The sequence below is a fragment of the Salmo salar genome, chromosome 08 (genome assembly GCF_965601325.2).
Source record: "Salmo salar chromosome 08, fSalSal1, whole genome shotgun sequence".
NCBI classification, from domain to species: Eukaryota; Metazoa; Chordata; class Actinopteri; order Salmoniformes; family Salmonidae; genus Salmo; species Salmo salar.
Window position 1 is genome coordinate 12,052,568 of NC_138298.1, and position 21,137 is coordinate 12,073,704.

At 41.5% G+C, this 21,137-nt stretch overlaps 1 protein-coding gene across 1 annotated transcript in view; it reads left to right on the forward strand.

The window, feature by feature from the left end:
* The window catches only part of LOC106609934 (catenin alpha-2), a 767,831-nt gene that overhangs the window by 659,421 nt on the left and 87,273 nt on the right, over positions 1-21,137 (forward strand). The window contains exon 10 of the mRNA XM_045722643.2: positions 19,525-19,617. Coding sequence (XP_045578599.1) covers positions 19,525-19,617 — 93 coding nt within the window. The remainder of the gene's footprint in view (positions 1-19,524; positions 19,618-21,137) is intronic.

Genomic DNA, 21,137 nt, shown 5'->3' on the forward strand with positions numbered 1-21,137 from the left:
ATCTTGGCAAAGGAGAAATGCTCACTAATAGGGATTTTAACAAATGTGTTTTCTGGGATCTTTTATTTCAGCTCATGAAACATGGGACCAACACTTTACATGTTGGCTTTTCTATTTTTGTTCAGTATAATTTGCTTGTGAATGTGAACTTCCACGCAATCTTGACCAACACCTTAATCCCCCTTAACCCTTAACACCTCCACCTCTCTGCTCACCAGCCTATCGTGCACAAGGCTACCAGATGGAGTTGACACCACATTATTTAAGCAAACACTAAGCTGCCATCTCTCCAGGATGGAGGCCCGTATGTCTTGCATCTCTCCCCCTCTTAAAGGGTGGGTGAATGGGGGAGAGAGGGATGGGGGGTGGTGCTGGGGCTGCACTTAGCAGGTTGTGTGTTGTATACTGTACTATTCCCTCGTCGAGTGTTCTCCCCCATTCATGTTGACAGGGAGATTTATCAGGATTCTGAGATTGTGTGTGTGTGTTTACAGGGTAGGGACAGACCCCCTGTCACTAACTCCCTGGACCCACACTCCCAGCCCACCCTTCAACAAGTAAACGTCTAGTTGGAGGTCTTTTAATAGAACAGAGTGCTTCCGTTTGGGGTGACATAACTCAACGTCACCCTCTCCTCCCCCTACCTCTCTCCCTCCTCCTTTCTTTCCTCACTTCCTGCCTCATCCCCCTATCCCGAGGCTCTGAATCCTGCTTAAGCCCATCACTTTGGCTGGCATGAAGTCCATTAATTGTCCCAGAGAGCGAGGGAGAGGAGGTGTGTGATTTATCTTGCCTCCTTGCAAAGCAAGGGATTGGAGGCCGGGTAGGGTGGAGGAGGCAGGGCGTTTAGGCTGGCTGACGGGGGGGAAAAGAGAGACAGATCCTCATTTACTTCTCTGGGCACTGCCCCCTGTGTGTAGAGGCCCCATTGAGCTTCCAAATAAAGTAATGAGTGCTGATTTAATCAGGAGTGCTGTAAGGTTGGGCATTTAACCTTTTTTGACTGTTCGAGAACTCACACTGGAAAAAAAATATGCCAACAGATCGCAACAATGCCTAATTTATCATAACCATTACAGATAACAAATCCTAATTGCTAAATTGCCCCATAAATATTCAGTCCAAAAAAAGTTTCGAAAAACATGATGTAATATAACTTCTCTAGGGCCAGTGGGACGATTTCGTCCCACCTACGTAACAGCCAGTGGAATCCCGTGGCGCGTTATTCAAATACCTTAGAAATGCTATTACTTCAATTTCTCAAACATATGACTATTTTACACCATTTTAAAGACAAGACTCTCGTTAATCTAACCACACTGTCCGATTTCAAAAAGGCTTTACAACGAAAGCAAAACATTAGATTATGTCAGCAGAGTACCCAGCCAGAAATAATCAGACACCCATTTTTCAAGCTAGCGTATAATGTCACATAAACCCAAACCACAGCTAAATGCAGCACTAACCTTTGATGATCTTCATCAGATGACAACCCTAGGACATTATGTTATACAATACATGCATGTTTTGTTCAATCAAGTTCATATTTATATCAAAAACCAGCTTTTTACATTAGCATGTGACGTTCAGAACTAGCATACCCCCCGCAAACTTCCGGTGAATTTACTAAATTACTCACGATAAACGTTCACAAAAAACATAACAATTATTTTAAGAATTATAGATAGAGAACTCCTCTATGCACTCGCTATGTCCGATTTTAAAATAGCTTTTCGGTGAAAGCACATTTTGCAATATTCTGAGTAGATAGCCCGGCACACAGGGCTAGCTATTTAGACACCCACCAAGTGTAGCACTCACCAAAATCAGATTTACTATAACAAAAATGTTATTACCTTTGCTGTTCTTCGTCAGAATGCACTCCCAGGACTTCTACTTCAATAACAAATGTTGGTTTGGTTCAAAATAATCCATAGTTATATCCAAATAGCGGCGTTTTGTTTGTGCGTTCAAGACACTATCCGAAGTGTAAATAAGGGTCACGCATTTCGTGACAAAAAATGTCTAAATATTCCATTACCGTACTTCGAAGCATGTCAACCGCTGTTTAAAATCAATTTTTATGCCATTTTTCTCATAAAAAAGCGATAATATTCCGACCGGGAAAGCGTGTTTACGTTCAAAGAGAGAGAAAATAAAAGCATGGGATCCCCTCGTGCACGAGCCTGAGTCTCATAGTACTCTGACCGGCCACTATCCAAACGCGCTAATGTTTTTCAGCCAGGGGCTGCCTCGATATCATTCAGCTTTTTCCCGCGTTCTGAGAGCCTATGGGAGCCGTAGGAAGTGTCACGTTACAGCAAAGATCCTCAGTTTTCAATAAACAGAGCCAAGAAGAACAAGAACTTGTCAGAGAGGGCACTTCCTGTAAGGAATCTTCTCAGGTTTTTGCCTGCCATATGAGTTCTCTTATACTCACAGACACCATTCAAACAGTTTTAGAAACTTTAGGGTGTTTTCTATCCAAAGCCAATAATTATATGCATATTCTAGTTACTGGGCAGGAGTAGTAACCAGATTAAATCGGGTACGTTTTTTATCCGGCCGTGTCAATACTGCCCCCTAGCCCTAACAGGATAACAGAATAAAATGTAACGTAATATTTTTCCAAATGAAAACATTTACTAATCTGAAGTGATGTGCATCTCGTGCCTTGAACAGTTATTCACAAAGTGTGATCATTTGAAACGGGGCTCAATTTGGCGAACATCTGTTTGGTGAGTAGGCATATGCTTAATGATTCTGATGAAAATACACTTTTTGTCTGTATCAAACTAATGTTTTTGCAAATTTACAGTGTGTAACCTGTCAGTGTTTAGGGGAGGTTATAGCCTAGGCTAACCAATTCTAAATGGAACTAGCAGTTAGCAAAGTAGAAAAGTAGATGCTCTTAAGGATCGGACCCCTTTTTAAATCTTCGCCTAAAATTACATACCCAAATCTAACTGCCTGTAGCTCAGGACCTGAATCAAGGATATGCATATTCTTGATGCCATTTGAAAGGAAACACTTTGGAGTTTGTGGAAATGTGAAATTAATGTAGGAGAATATAACACATTAGATCTGGTAAAAGATAATACAAAGAAAGAAAAACGTGTTTTTTAAATCTTTTTTTATCATCTTTGAAATGTAAGAGAAAGGCCATAATATAATATTGCAGTTTAGGCGCACTAGATGGCAGCAATGTGTGTGCAAAGTTTCAGATTAATCCAGTGAAGCATTGCAATACTGGACAATATTTTGATCAAGTCTGCCCAAATGTGCCGAATTGGTTAATTGATACATTTTCAAGAACATAACTTTAGAGAACATACAACAATTATATGGTAATACAAAATTTAAGTTTACACACTCCCAGGAGTGTCATACATGATGGATCATTAGCTTATACACTAACTTTCACACATCTAGATGGCCGGGCGGGGTGGGTGTGGAGCCAGAGACAGCAGGGGTTCATACTGTAGAGCCCAGTTCCTACATTTGAATATAAAACAATTGATTTTATCAAACAAAACTATGCTACATTTTATCTCTGGGACCCTCAGGATGACAAATCAGAGCAAGATTACTGAATGTAAGTACTGTCGTGACGTTGTATTAGTTAATGTGACGACTGTTGCTCATCGAATGATTAACGGTTTCTAATTGCGTGATTAAATGTATTAAGCAATGAATCAAGCAATTATTAACTCATTAACCTGGGGCACCATGGGAAAATTATTTTGATTGAGTTTCTATTTCTCAAATTAACTCAAAGGATATCAGAATATCGATTTTACAACAGTCGCTAAATTAATCAACCTCTTGTCTCATAACTGAACGTCGCATAATCCGGGAATCTGCACGAACCCGGGCTACACCAATGAGTTTACCACACCAATCTTAGTTGATTATTTATTTACTAGCAAGCTAAAATGATGATAAAAATACACATACACAAAACACAGTCTAGCTATTGATTAGGACTTAGTATAACGGGCCAACACACTATGGCGCGTGTTACCCAAAATGGGGATTTAAAAGAGAGAGAAACAAAGAAAGTACACGAGAGAAATATACATTTGGGTTCATTTGTCAGCCATGCTTATCTAAACCTAGCCTTGCCCCGAACTGCCGCTCTTATGGGTCAGAATATAATGATGTAATTACGTGTTGGAGGTCTCAGGTGGGAAGCTCTGCGTGGGTCGTTTAGGCTTCTCAATGACGCACTTCTCCGGCGCAACTCTCTGGTTGTCCTCACGATGTCAGTGTCCTTCTTGGCTTAGTGGTCTGATCCCTCGCCCTTGATCTGAAAGGGGTCTTCTGAGGACAGACAGCTCTGTAGCTCAGAGCTCACAGCTTAGGACTCGAATGGTGTAGATACCACGATTCAATGGAGAGTGGAGGCTGGGTGGTTCGGCTTGAATTCACCCGCTTAGACACAGCTACTCGTCCGTAGCTCGTGTAGAAAAAGATTTCTTTGTCTTCAACCTTGTGTTTCGTTTTGGGGTTCGTTGACTTTGTTAGACCTTCGCTGCAGCTTGGGGTCACTTAGTCTGATATGTTAATTCTTCACTCTCCTGTCTTATACCCCCGGGTCAGAAGTGGGCGTAACCGCCTTTAGGGCAATTCTCTGGGCGTACCAAGTTAAGGGACAAGGCCTAGATTTGACTAAAATCCAATTTTAGACACTAACTTCACATTTCATCCTTACCAAAACATTCTCTTTGATTTGGATATTTTCCACACAACGTACAATGTATAAACATCAGGCATATACTGGGAAAACTCTTAAAGGTACAATGTTTTCATAATAACGTCATCTCTTAACCTTTAATAACAATACAAAAGTTACATACATTTTCATATTCCACCTCTCGTCATGACCACCATTGTGGCTGACGGAAACCATTGTTCCAAAGTCCCTTTATTGCATGTTTAATGTTCTGAGGCCAGTTCTCCATTGTGAGGACAAAGGAATTTCTCTGTGGCCTAAGGTTTATTATGGGCGTGAGGGGTCATAAAACCCCCACATCTTCAGACCCTAGATCTCTCCTCCTCTGTTGGGGGTTTGGGAGATAATCTCTAGGGTGGTGGTCTCCTGTACCCTGACCTGATCAGGACAGTCATGACAGTACATTATTTACCTTCAGAGGTGAATGTATCAAACCAATTGTCATGATAAAAGTTTTTTGTTGTTGTGCACTCTCCTCAAACAATAGCATGGTATTTTGTCGCTGTTATTTCACTGTTATTTGGAACACATTTTTTCCTACTTCAATCAACCAGTCCATTTTGAATTTGTGATAAGACTGTCATCATTTGGCAAGGAATGTAGCTTGTGTATCCCATCAGTTAGATACGCTTTTATAGTCATTTATTTCTGTAATCCTTACAGGAGCTTGTCTGTGCACTCAGAACGAGTGTGTGGAGGGAGCAGTCGGAATGCAATTGAGTGAATGAGACACAGAGGGGAAAGAGTATTTAGGGAGAAAAACTGTGTGATGCTTGGCTTGTTTTGGGTTTTTTTGTACCCCGCAAATGCACATGTACAAATGGAACACTAGAGTCTAAGCAAATGGATGTTGTCTTCAAGACAAAATTTCCCTTGCCCAGTCGGTCAGCCACAAAGAACATTCCATCAAATAGTTTTACAGTATTTAATGTATTTTTTTTTTTTATCTCTGGTTAAAGATCAAGCTTTGACGTCCATTCTAGTACTCAAGAAATCATTTACTCATTCCCATCACTAGAGTGCTGGTCCTCCCTCTTATTCTTAATGCTTAAAAGGCATTGTTGATCCTAGATTCAGCACTGCTACCCTGAGATGCTTTGTGAATATATGTCTGCACACGTTAGTTGCTTACTTTTTATTTTTTATTTAACTAGGCAAGTCAGTTAAGAACAAATTCTTATTTCCAATGACGGCCTACACCGGCCAAACCCGGATGACGCTGGGCCAATTGTGCGCCACTCTATGGGACTCCCAATCACGGCCGGTTGTGATACAATCTGGATATAGTCTAGCGTAAGCTTGATCACAATAAGAGTTCCAATGAGTTATCACCTTCCATGCTTAGGTTTTGATAGCAGTGATTCAGAATCATGCTCTAAGGCGTTCATTACTGTACTGAGTAGGCTAGTATGGTATTGAGACAGCCTACGTGAGAATACCCACAATGTAGATTCCCAACTGCATGCAAGGAAGGGAGCCTTCATCAAATTAGAATTTAAGTGATTATCAGAGCCAAAATCAATAGTTATCTATCTTTCTCTCTCTCTTTCTCCCACCCACACACACTTGCATCTTTAGATAATTGTAATTATTTGTTTTGGCCGGACATGGCGTGTTGGCCCAGGTCCAGCTCGCTGTGTTTTGGGGTCGCAGAGAGAGACAGAGACAGAGAGACAGGGAGAGACAGAGGCAGAAACAGACAGGACATACAGGGCCAACCGAGCGGAGGACCAGCAATTGAAAGGGCCTCTGGCCCACAGCCTTCTTTAGATAATTGTAATTATTCGTTTGGCCGGACATGGCGTGTTGGCCCAGGTCCAGTTCACAGTATTTTGGGGTCGCAGAGAGAGACAGAGAGACAGAGAGGCAGAAACAGACAGGACATACAGGGCCAGCTGAGCGGAGGGCCAGCATTTGGAAGGGCCTCTGGCCCACAGCCTCAGATGGGTCAACTGCAGTGCCTATAGAAAGTATACACCCCCTTTAACTTTTTTTCACATTTTGTTGCGTTACAAAGTGGGATTGAAATAGATTGAATTGTATTTTTTTCATGATTGATCTACACAAAATACTCCATAATGTCAAAGTGAAAAGAAAGATATTTTTGTGCATTCAAATTCCCATCGATAAAATGGAATTGTGTTCGTTGTCTGTAGTTTATGCCTTCCCATACCATAATCCCACCGCCACTATGGGGCACTCTGTTCACAAAGTTGACATCAGCAAACTGCTTCCCGACACAACGCCATGCACATTGTCTACGGTTGTGAAGTCGGTTGGACGTACTGCCAAATTCTTTAAAACAATGTTGGAGGTGGCTTATGGTAGAGAAATTAACATTAAATTATATGGAAACAGCTCTGGTGGACATTCCTGCAGTCAGCATGCCAATTGCACACTCCCTCAAAACTTGAGACTTCTTGTGGTATTGTGTTTCGTGACAAAACTGCACATTTTAGAGTGGCCTTTTATTGTCCCCAGCACAAGGTGCACCTGTGTAATAATCATGCTGTTTAATCAACTTCTTGATAAGCCATATCTGTCAGGTGGCATTGATTATCTTGGCGAAGGAGAAATGCTCACTAATAGGGATGTAAACAAATTTGCACAGAACATTTTTGAGAAATAAGCTTTTTGTGCATATGGAACATTTCTGGGATCTTTTATTTCAGCTCATGAAACATGGGACCAGCACTTTACATGTTGCTTTTATATTTTTGTTCAGTGTAGATTAATGATGTAGATTAATGACCTGAGGATGCTTCAAAAAACAGGGATGGGACACTAATACATAAGCATTGTGTGGAATTGGAGCAAGTCACCTAAACCAAACAATGGACGGAGGTAAAAGAAAACGTTCAAAGAATTTCAGTGACTCTCTTGAAGCAAATTGTGTCAAACCACCCAATTATGGAGATCAAACAACATGATTCATCAACAGAAAACAAGAAAAAGAATGCCTGGAATACCATTTGTAATGAATTCAACTCGAATGAAAAGGTAAATTAAGGACACTACAGCAACTTCGGGTAAGGTACTCTTTATTGTTGGCCCACTTTTACAAATCAGAGTCACTTTAAAATGTTTGTTTTCTTCTGTAACACAACACAATGGGGTCGAAATGTATTTCTGTGACAGAAATGTTACACACATAATATCATACATAATTACTAATATTATAAAATGTTGTCTTGTCTTTCTGAGATCCTGTGGAAAAACATAAAAATCTACTTAAAGAAGACAAATGCTGTTGCTCGTAGTGAGTGTTTCAAGACTTGTGGCAGACCCCCAGTAAGACCAGAGACAGATGAGCTGGGGGACTTGTTGACCCGGGATCATTAATAGCCAGCAACCCCTGGAAGGTATCCCCAATGGTGACCATTTGAACATTTCATTTAGTAGGACACATTCATTCAACATGTGTCATCCCTGGACTGCGGGGAATATGTCATCTTGTCAGTCATCTCTTGATACAAATTATGTAAGGAACTCAACTCTTGAGGAAATAATGTTCTATAATGCAGCAATTGAATCATTTCCTAGAGGCTTGGAGGGGATAAGACAGGATGAAGATCAGCCCGCTACATACGTAGCAGCTAGGAGGGAAGGTTGTGTCACTAACCTGGGCCAGAGGACAAAGAGGCTGAGCATGCATGAGAAACTGGCCATGGAATTTCATAAGCGCAAACTAGTGAATTTAAAAGAAGAGCATGATATGAAGACCCAAATCCTACATGTTGAGTTGGCTATAAAGGAGGAGGAGAGAAACATGAAGCAGCAACAGTACCAATGTTCCGAAATTTCCATTTGTGAATTAAAAACCTTTTTGTTACCAATCCATGGCTATTGTTTGCATATAAACTATCCTTCTCACAACAAAGAAAGCTATCCTTCTCACAACAAATAGTGATGCACCGATATTACATTTTTTGCCGATACAGATATCCGATATTTTCCTTGCCAAAAAACACGATACCGATAACCGATAAAAAACAATTTTGTTCTTAACTGAGTTTCCTCATTAAGTAAAGGTTACATACACCACACTGACCAAAAAGCTATTTTGTTTGCATTTACTTATGTCCCCATTACCAGTAAAACAAAATCAAAACCTATTTCTTTCACTTACTTGCTGTGCTGTTTCGTTGTTCATTTGTTCAGTCGTTTCATTCTCAACCAGGATTTCATCATACATGTCAAGCAGTGAAGATTCAGCTCTGTCTGAATGAGCATGCAATACGACTTTCCTCAGTACGAAATCCTCGACGACCCACTGTGCCGTCAGACTCAGCATGCTCATGGGGCTGACATCGCTGGTCCAAATGTCAGTCGTGAAGCTAATAGCAGTGACGCTATTACTGTGTAACTCCGGTAGGGCAACATCTGAAAAATAGTGCACTTGGTAGTGTGTACCGGTGCTTGACTAGTCGGCGAAAGCCAACATCACCCACGACAGAGAACGGTTGATTGTCAAGGGAAATTAATTCCATTATCTTGGCGTTAACCTCTCTACGGTCGGCGGGACGAAATCGTCCCACCTACTCAACAGCCAGTTGAATCCCGTGGCGCGTTATTCAAATACCTTAGAAATGCTATTACTTCAATTTCTCAAACATATGACTATTTTACACCATTTTAAAGACAAGACTCTCGTTAATCTAACCACACTGTCCGATTTCAAAAAGGCTTTACAACGAAAGCAAAACATTAGATTATGTCAGCAGAGTACCCAGCCAGAAATAATCAGACACCCATTTTTCAAGCTAGCATATAATGTCACATAAACCCAAACCACAGCTAAATGCAGCACTAACCGTTGATGATCTTCATCAGATGACAACCCTAGGACATTATGTTATACAATACATGCATGTTTTGTTCAATCAAGTTCATATTTATATCAGAAAACAGCTTTTTACATTAGCATGTGACGTTCAGAACTAGCATACCCCCCGCAAACTTCCGGTGAATTTACTAAATTACTCACGATAAACGTTCACAAAAAACACAACAATTATTTTAAGAATTATAGATAGAGAACTCCTCTATGCACTCGCTATGTCCGATTTTAAAATAGCTTTTCGGTGAAAGCACATTTTGCAATATTCTCAGTAGATAGCCCGGCATCACAGGGCTAGCTATTTAGACACCCACCAAGTTTAGCACTCGCCAAAATCAGATTTACTATAAGAAAAATGTTATTACCTTTGCTGTCTTCGTCAGAATGCACTCCCAGGACTTCTACTTCAATAACAAACGTTGGTTTGGTTCAACATTTACATTTACATTTACATTTAAGTCATTTAGCAGACGCTCTTATCCAGAGCGACTTACAAATTGGTGCATTCACCTTATAATATCCAGTGGAACAACCACTTTACAATAGTGCATCTAAATCTTTTAAGGGGGGGGTTAGAAGGATTACTTTATCCTATCCCAGGTATTCCTTGAAGAGGTGGGGTTTCAGGTGTCTCCGGAAGGTGGTGATTGACTCCGCTGTCCTGGCGTCGTGAGGGAGCTTGTTCCACCATTGGGGTGCCAGAGCAGCGAACAGTTTTGACTGGGCTGAGCGGGAACTGTGCTTCCTCAGAGGTAGGGAGGCGAGCAGGCCAGAGGTGGATGAACGGAGTGCCCTTGTTTGGGTGTAGGGCCTGATCAGAGCCTGAAGGTACGGAGGTGCCGTTCCCCTCACAGCTCCGTAGGCAAGCACCATGGTCTTGTAGCGGATGCGAGCTTCGACTGGAAGCCAGTGGAGAGAGCGGAGGAGCGGGGTGACGTGAGAGAACTTGGGAAGGTTGAACACCAGACGGGCTGCGGCGTTCTGGATGAGTTGTAGGGGTTTAACCTCTTGGGGCTAGGTGGGACGCTAGCGTGCCACCCGTGGTGCACTCCATCAACAGCAGGTGCATTTCAAGAGCGGCAAATTTGAATCCAAATAAATGTCAAAATTCAAATTTTTCAAAAATACAAAATACATATTATATTGTCATTTAAAGAATTATAGATTTACATCTCTTGAACGCAATCAACTTGCCAGATTTAAAAATAACCTTACTGGGAAAACACACTTTGCAATAATCTGAGCACTGCGCCCAGAAAAATACGCGTTGCGATACAGACTAGACGTCATGTTGGGGAGATCTAAAATCGAAAATACTATGTAAATAATCCATTACCTTTGATTCTCTTCATCAGATGTCACTTCCAGGTATCACAGGTCCATAACGAATGTAGTTTTGTTCAAAAAAGCTCATCATTTATGTCCAAAAATCTCCGTCTTGTTAGCACATGATGTAAGCCAGCCGGACTTCTCGTCATGAACGAGGGGAAAAAATATATTTCCGTTCGTTCAAACATGTCAAACGTTGTATAGCATAAATCATTAGGGCCTTTTTTAACCAGAACATGAATAATATTCAAGGTGGACGAATGCATACACTTTTATAACGTATTGGAACGAGGGTACCCAACATGAACTCGCGCGCCAGGTGTCTAATGGGACATCATCGTTCCATGGCTCTTGTTCGGTCAGATCTCCCTCCAGAAGACTCAAAACACTTTGTAAAGGCTGGTGACATCTAGTGGAAGCAATAGGAAGTGCCAGAATATTCCTAAGCCCCTGTGTTTTTCAATGGGATAGGTTTAAAAGTCAATACAACACATCAGGTATCCACTTCCTGTCAGAAAATGTCTCAGGGTTTTGCCTGCCAAATGAGTTCTGTTATACTCACAGACACCATTCAAACAGTTTTAGAAACTTTAGAGTGTTTTCTATCCATATATAATAAGTATATGCATATTCTAGTTACTGGGTAGGATTAGTAACCAGATTAAATCGGGTACATTTTTTTTATCCAGACATGCAAATGCTGCCCCCTAGCCCTAACAGGTTAATGGCACAGGCATTAAAAAATAATCCATAGTTATATCCAAATATCCTCTGTTTTGTTCGTGCGTTCAAGACACTATCCGAATGGTAAAGAAGGGTGACGCGCACGACGCATTTCGTGACCAAAAAATTCTAAATATTCCATTACCGTACTTCGAAGCATGTCAACCGCTGTTTAAAATCAATTTTTATGCCATTTTTCTCGTAAAAAAGCGATAATATTCCGACCGGGAAAGCGTGTTTAGGTTCAAAGACGAAAGAAAATAAAACATGGGGTCGACTCGTGCATGCGCCTCAGCCCATTGTCCTCTGATAGAGCACTTGCCAAAAGCGCTAATGTTTTTCAGCCAGTGGCTGGAATTACATCATTCAGCTTTTTCCCGCCTTCTGAGAGCCTATGGGAGCCGTAGGAAGTGTCATGTTACAGCAAAGATCCTCAGCCTTCAATAAACAGAGTCAAGAAGCTCAAGGAATGGTCAGAGAGGGCACTTCCTGTACAGAATCTTCTCAGGTTTTTGCCTGCCATATGAGTTCTGTTATACTCACAGACACCATTCAAACAGTTTTAGAAACTTTAGGGTGTTTTCTATCCAAAGCCAATAATTATATGCATATTCTAGTTTCTGGGCAGTAGTAATAACCAGATTAAATCGGGTACGTTTTTTTATCCGGCCGTGTAAATACTGCCCCCTACCCCCAACAGGTTAATGGATTTCGCCTTTGAGTTGTCTCGTTGAAATTTCTTACTCTTTCAAATGACTGCTCGACCTGTTGACTGCTCGATCCACACAGCAGACATTGTGGGCTAGGTTATGAATGATGTGTTGCACGTGTAACGCTACATTTTACATAGCGTCATTACGTCATGTACCTACATTATATAGGTACGCACGTCAGCTTTGACATCGGTTTTGCACATCGGCGTTAAACTAGACATCGGGCCGATGCCGATGTTGGCATTTTTAGCTAATATTCGCAGATTCCGATAAGTTCAGCAATATATCGTGCATCCCTAGTGAGAAGTGCCGCATAGCAAAAGCATCTCTGCAGGCTTGTACATTTCTGTCGTTTTCTGCTTCAACCATGGGAACATCTGGGTCATCATCATCATCTTCAATGTGAGGATCTGGGCAGCCATGCTGTTTGAGTTCATTGTGAAGCACTGCTTTTTCAATTATGACAATTCAGCATCTTGGTTGAAGCACAATGTGTTTCTGAGAGACTGGAAACAACTCCATACACCAAACATGCACTCCACTACACCTCTGGTACGGATATGAGCTTGGTTGTACTGTTGTTGCTCAGATCCTATTGCATGAAGATAGGGGGTGAACAAGAAGTTGGTATGTGCATACCACCTGTCACCGAGTATGATTCCACTATGTTGTCCTCCTTCAAGCTGAGCATACGAAGAGGAGTTTTGGATAATCCCCGAGTCATGAGTTGCACCTTCCCAACGTGCAACAATGTTGGAGAACTGCAAATTGGGAGTGCACACACTTTGTACATTTATTGAGAACCAGTTTTTAGGATTCCTGTACTCCTCGACATCTGCTGTAGAGGGACACTTGATGGGAATATGACATCCGTCTATACAGCCAATGACTCCAGAGAAGTTCCCATATTCATAGAACTCTACCTTGTAGTTGGCTTGGGCAGCAGCATCAGGGAACTTGATGTAATTGTCTTTCATTTCAGACTTTGTGGATTATTCTGCATAAATGTCGAGTAACTTAGATCACACAAATCTCCTGTTTCACGATGGAAGGTTCCAGATGCCAAAAACCTCAAGGTGATCAGTACTTCTAGGAAAGGAGGGATGGGCCTTCCCCTAAATCAAATCAAGTAACATTTTATTGGTCACACACTGTAAGGGAGTGCGTAACTGGCGGCAGAGAAGTCAGGCGCAGGAGAGCAAAACTGGGTAATCAACAGAGCAGTTTTATTCATAAAACCATTGGAAACCAGAACAACAAACAAATGGGTACAAAACCCGTCGCGCACAAGAGAAAATGTGCACATGCACTTACAATAAACAATTACGCACAAAGACATGGGGGAAACAGAGGGTTAAATACACAACATGTAATGAGGGAAATGAGACCAGGTGTGTGGGAAGACAAGACAAAACAAAAGGAAAATGAAAAGTGGATCGAGGATGGCTAGAAGACCGGCGACGCCGATCGCCAAGAGCCGCCCGAACAAGGAGAGGTGCCGACTTCGGCGGAAGTCGTGACACACACACGGTTAGCAGATGTTATTGCGAGTGTAGCGAAATGCTTGATGAAAGCCTTGGCTCAAGCAAACAAATGTCAGCGGCATTTTATTTGTACATATGGAAACGGTCACAGAAATGTATTTAATCAAAATCAGTGGGTTGCTCCTGTCTATAACTGTCCTTTTGTCTGGCCTTGGTGGTGATCTTTGATCATCATTGAAATAGTCCAGGTAATCCAGTTTATCTCATTGCCAAATTCAAGCTGGGGGCCAACATCCATTAATCTGAAGTTAAGCCTGCCTCTGGCCAGGTTTAATTTAAGGCTTCCCTTAGATCTAGATTAACTCTTAATCATCCTTCTGGAAATCCGACTTTTTAAATCTACACTAAGGCAAGTCTGAGACTATTTTAAACCATTTCAGTTAATCCAGTTTCAAAGTGCAATTTAGTCTAGGATTAGGTTTAATCTGTGTCCACGAAACCGCCCCAATAAATTATATGGACTCTCCGTGAAATAATAGGGGTTGACATGATTTTTGAATGACTACCCCTTCCTCTGTCCCCCATACATACATCATCTGTAAGGTCCCTCTGTCAAGTATTGAATTTCAAGCACAGATTCAACTACAAAGACCATGGAGCTTTTCGAAAACGTCATAAGGAAGGGCAGTAATTGGTAGATGCGTAACAATAACAAATCAGACATTGAATATATCTTTAAGCATTGTCGAGTTAACAATTATGCTTTGGATGATGTATACTGTAAACCACCTAGATACATCAAAGTTCAAAGTCGTCCTTCTGAACTGAGCTGCAGGACAGGAAGGAAACTGCTCAGGGATGTCACCATGAGGCCATTGGTGATTTTAAAACCGCTAGAGTTGTTGGTACTGAGGATGGATCAACAACATTGTAGTGACTCCACAAATATGACCTAAATGATGAAGTGAAAAGAAGAATACAAATATTCCAAAACATGCATCCTGAATGCAACAACGCACTAAAGTAATACTGAAAGAAAAAAACATGGAAAAGGAACACACTTTCTGGTCTAAATGCAACACCTTATGTTTGGGGAAAATCCGACACAACACATTACTGAGTAACTGCCTCCTTATTTTCAAGCATGGTGGTGATTGCGATATATGTGTGTAAAGCTCTTACTTATCCAGTAAGACTCACAGCTGTAATCACTGCCACAAGTGTTTCTAACGTGCATTGACTCATTGACTCAGGGGGGTGAATACTTATCTAATCAAGGTACTGTATATTAGTGTTTTATTTTTTATTCATCTTTTTTTTTATTATAGATTTTTCCTCCACTTTGACATTACAGATTATTTTGTCTAGATCGTTGACAAAAAAATACCATTAAACCTGTTTTAATCCCACTTTGTAACTAAATCAAATGTTAAGAAATCCAAGTGGGGTGTAGACATTCTACAGGCACTGTATATGGTTTAACTGCGGGTATAGTACAGAGATACGGTATAGAGATGTGGTTTAACTGCGGGTATAGTACAGAGATACGGTATAGAGATGTGGTTTAACTGGTGGTATAGGTCAGAGACACGGTATAGAGATGTGGTTTAATTGGAGGTATATGACAGAGACACGGTATAGAGATGTGGTTTAACTGGAGGTATAGTACAGAGATACGGTATAGAGATGTGGTTTAACTGGAGGTATATGACAGAGATAGGGTATAGAGATGTGGTTTAACTGGAGGTATAGTACAGAGACACGGTATAGAGATGTGGTTTAACTGGTGGTATAGTACAGAGATACAGTATAGAGATGTGGTTTAACTGGAGGTATAGTACAGAGATAGGGTAAAGAGATGTGGTTTAACTGGAGGTATAGGACAGAGATAGGGTATAGAGATGTGGTTTAATTGGAGGTATAGGTCAGAGATACGGTATAGAGATGTGGTTTAACTGGAGGTATAGTACAGAGATACAGTATAGAGATGTGGTTTAACTGGAGGTATAGTACAGAGACACGGTATAGAGATGTGGTTTAACTGGAGGTATAGGACAGAGATAGGGTATAGAGATGTGGTTTAACTGGAGGTATAGGACAGAGATAGGGTATAGAGATGTGGTTTAACTGGAGGTATATGACAGAGATAGGGTATAGAGATGTGGTTTAACTGGAGGTATAGTACAGAGACACGGTATAGAGATGTGGTTTAACTGGAGGTATAGTACAGAGATACGGTATAGAGATGTGGTTTAACTGGAGGTATATGACAGAGATAGGGTATAGAGATGTGGTTTAACTGGAGGTATAGTACAGAGATACGGTATAGAGATGTGGTTTAACTGGAGGTATATGACAGAGATAGGGTATAGAGATGTGGTTTAACTGGAGGTATAGTACAGAGATAGGGTATAGAGATGTGGTTTAACTGGTGGTATAGTACAGAGATACAGTATAGAGATGTGGTTTAACTGGAGGTATAGTACAGAGATACGGTATAGAGATGTGGTTTAACTGGAGGTATATGACAGAGATAGGGTAAAGAGATGTGGTTTAACTGGAGGTATAGTACAGAGATAAGGTATAGAGATGTGGTTTAACTGGAGGTATAGTACAGAGATACGGTATAGAGATGTGGTTTAACTGGAGGTATAGTACAGAGATACAGTATAGAGATGTGGTTTAACTGGAGGTATATGACAGAGATAGGGTAAAGAGATGTGGTTTAACTGGAGGTATAGGACAGAGATAGGGTATAGAGATGTGGTTTAACTGGAGGTATAGTACAGAGATAGGGTAAAGAGATGTGGTTTAACTGGAGGTATAGGACAGAGATAGGGTATAGAGATGTGGTTTAATTGGAGGTATAGGTCAGAGATAGGGTATAGAGATGTGGTTTAACTGGAGGTATAGTACAGAGATAGGGTATAGAGATGTGGTTTAACTGGAGGTATAGTACAGAGACACGGTATAGAGATGTGGTTTAACTGGAGGTATAGGACAGAGATAGGGTATAGAGATGTGGTTTAATTGGAGGTATAGGACAGAGATAGGGTATAGAGATGTGGTTTAACTGGAGGTATAGGACAGAGATAGGGTATAGAGATGTGGTTTAACTGGAGGTATAGGACAGAGATAGGGTATAGAGATGTGGTTTAACTGGAGGTATAGGACAGAGATAGGGTATAGAGATGTGGTTTAACTGGAGGTATAGGTCAGAGATAAGGTATAGAGACGTGGTTTAACTGGAGGTATAGTACAGAGATATGGTATAGAGATGTGGTTTAACTGGAGGTATAGTACAGAGATATGGTTTATTGATGTATAAAGGTACAGTACTCTCTGTGCCAATATGATACAATGAGAGGCTTTTAGTTTGTTGGAACATTGTTTACATACTGTAGCTTATTTTAAACAGTGTTCCCTCACACACTCACTCACTCACTCACTCACTCACTCACTCACTCACTCACTCACTCACTCACTCACTCACTCACTCACTCACTCACTCACTCACTCACTCACTCACTCACTCACTCACTCACTCACTCACTCACACAAAGGAGTGCAATCCATCAAGTCACTCATAGTTGTCACTAGTAAAGGGAGACACAGGGCCTTGAGCAAGGATCTTCTAACATAGATTTGATTTACCTCAATTTGCCTCAAAAAGTGACATGTGAGCAAAAGGAGCGTTGATACGCCTTGGCAGTACCAGCCGCCAACAGGCATCTGTCTTTTTAGCTTCAATGTATTCCCATAGTGTTGCCAACCTAATTCATTTTGGGGCAACATTAGATTGATTACACAGAATGTGGCAGTTATGACAATGAAATGGTGTAAAGTAAACACAGTGAGGTAGAGAATGTGATGTGTGACATGCGTACGGTGCGCCTCCAGTGCAGTGTGTGTGTGTGTGTGTGTGTGTGTCGCCACATCCCTGAGTGTATCAAACTCCCAACGTAGTGGATTTACTGTCTTTAATTGGTCTGTTTAAAAAAAAAAGAATGTATTATTGTAAGCTGGGCAAATAGTTTAGAGAGAGAGAAAATCAAAGGGTTCTTTCCTTCCTCCTCCCAGCTAGTGGAGACATTGGGAATCCACAGCAGGAGGAATGACAGAGAGTGGGCCTGCCTCTAGATGTTGGAAAGAGCGAGAGAATGAATGAATGAATGAATGTCTGCATGTAGGCAGGATAGAGAGACATAGGAAAGAGAGGGATATTACCGCTAAGACGTGTTGGGAAGTGAAGGTAGAAGAGAGACACTACCTTTAGTTGTAAAAGAGAAAGAGCGAGAGAGTGTACCTCTGTACATATGCAGGCGTAAATTAAACCCAAGAGGTGCTCCATCAGAAAGGCCATCTGGCATCCTAATTGTACGAGGAAGCGCCTTTTTGCACCAATAAGCCGGGCTAATGATTTAAGCACACAGTCTCTCACCCTGCCACCATCTTAACAGTAGTGCTGCCAGCAGGGTAGAACAGAAAAAAGCTGGTCGACCTGTTCTTTCTTTTGCCCAATCTCTCTCTCTCTCTCTTATTATTTTTCACATTTTTGTTCTTTCTCCATCTTTCTCCGAAAAATATGCCCTTGAGATAGTCCAGTGGAAAATGCACATTATAGTCCTTACACTCTTAGAGAAAAGGTACCTATAGCAGTCCCTATAGCAGAATCATTTTTGGTTCTAGGTACATGCTTTTTTGGTTCCATGTGGAAGCCTTTTGGTTCCATGCAGAGCCCTCTGTGGAAAGGGTACTACATGGAACCCAAAAGGGTTCTATTTGGAACCAAAAGGGACCTGTAACCAAAAAGTGTTCTTCAACGGATTCTCCAATGAGGACAGCCGAAGAACCCTTTTAGGTTCTAGATAGCACCTTTCATTCTAAGAGCGTATGCATTCTGAATAATACAACAAAAAAAAAAGTGATTTTTCAGAAATGAAGGAGAGAGGAAGAGAGAAGGAGAGAGCGAGGGAAGGAGTAAAGGGTGGTAGAGGAGTGGAGAGCGGTGGAGGGGGTTTGCCACTCACAAGGATTAATTTAGTACAGTCTCTCACCCTGCCACCATCTTAACAGTAGTGCTGTCAGCACAGTAGGACAGAAGAAAGCTGGTCTTTCTATTCCCCAATCTCTCTCTTTCCTTTTCTCAGTTTCTTTCTTTCTCCCTCTTTCTCAGAAAAATATGCCCTTGAGATAGACTAGTGGAAAACTCACATTATAGTCCATATGTGAAGTTATAGAGCAACGAAGAGCGAGAAAGAGAGGGGACGGAGGGGGTGGGGCACTCACCAGGTCTCAACGCAGGGGAATAACAAATACCAATCAAACAGATGAGCAAGCCTAAACCCCAGTACATATTTTGCCCCAACATTGCCTTGACTAGCCAAGCATTAAATCCCCTGCCGCCGGTACAGATAGCTACAGACATGAGTTAAGGCTGTGGCAGAGACAGCCTCCTTCAGGAATCACTATCTGCACACATTATAAGAGGTTAAGCAGTTTCAGGTGAAAGCTAACAGACCATCGCTAATAGTAATAACAAGGGTACTTGCATCGTGAGAGAAAGAATATGATTAAACACCTGTAGCAGGCAGAGTCTCGAAAACCCATTGAAGAATTTAGCCTTGTCTGACGTTTGTTACCATCTAATGAACACGCCAAAAAGGTAGCTAAGACTTTGTGTCTTCTCTCTTGTTATAGGTGGCTAACCTGGCCTGCTCCATCTCCAACAACGAGGAAGGTGTGAAGCTGGTGCGCATGGCTGCCACCCAGATCGACAGCCTCTGCCCACAGGTACGCATCACCTCACTGTACTGTATGTCCTGGATCCTGTTTAGTAGAGAGGAAATACGTTCTGAAAATTTAAGAAACAGGGGAGGGTAACTACCTGAAACAATTGTTGTTTTCCATTGCAAAATGTGATTGTGACAGTACGCCCTACTGAACATGACCCTGGTAATAACACCACCCATTGGAGGTACCCGGTTCAGCTCTTTTACATTTATTGTAGAGTTTTTTAAACACACTGTATTATTTGGTTGCCATGCCATTGCATTGGGAAGTGCCATTGAATAGAGAGTAAGTATATATTATTAAATATCTCTCTGAATCACTATACTCTAAACCAACTTTTTAACAATGATCAAAGAAAACCCACACAGTAATTGTACATGGTGAGGAAGACAGAGTAGTAAAACTTTACTACGCAACTTTGCTGGCGGGCAAGTTTGTATGAGCAGCGTTCTTCATCTTAGTACTGTGTGTGTCTGTGTGGGTAACAAGAAAGTCAAAGGGAACACACAGAGAGAGAGAGGGGGCAGAGAGAGAGGGCAGAGAGAGAGAGAGAGAGAGGGCAGAGAGAGAGGCAGAGAGAGAGAGAGAGGGCAGAGAGAGAGGCAGAGAGAGAGAGTGCGATTGGGAGGGAGATAGAAAAAGATAGAGGAGGAGAGAAAGAGGGAGCACAGAGAGAAAGAGAAGGAGAGAGGGAAGGGTATAGGAGAGAGATACAGATGGAAGCTCTAGCCTCCCGGAGCGGCCTTCCTCTGGATGTCTGACAGAGGAGTAGGTGGCAATCGATACGTTATTTCCAAGGTTAAGGTTCGGGGCATTTTCACAGGGGACCCTGCGCTCACTAATGGAAGTGAAGAAAGGAGAGGAAGGAGGGATTGAGGGAAGGGGCAGTTCTTAACATTCAAGGTGCTAGCCTCTCGAAGACCCATACGGGGCCCGACAAGCAGCCACATTGCACCCACCGAGACCCACTTTTTGATAAACTGACCTCCACTGAGTCAAGGCTAGCATTAGAAACTTTGGAAGGGGATTGCAAGTTTTAAGTTCTCAGCTGGCACTTTTCCTTGGCAACGGCTCAACATAGAAAAAGCGCAGAGCAATAGAGGATAAGTGACTCAAAGAAAGAAAAAAAGAAAGGTGGGGGAAAAATAGATGGTTGTTTTGACATTTTGAAAAAGCCCTGTCGAAGGCCAAGAGGCCGACACGTGAGCTTGAATAAAAAAACGTGATACTAGTGTCGTGTCTTTGGGTCACCATTAAACTGAAGACATGTTTATCAATTAACTCCCTGTAATTATTATCACGCGATTAAACTGATTAATCGTTTAATTGTAATTAACTAGGAGATTGGGGCACCAAGGAAAATATTCAGATTACAAAGTTATAATTTTCCTAATATAACTTTCCTATATTATAACATATATTATATTATAGTATAGGCCGATTATCTTCTGGTTTAAATGGTGTATTTTACCTCGCGTCCAGTCTCATTCCAAACGTCGTAAATTGTTGTATCTGCACCA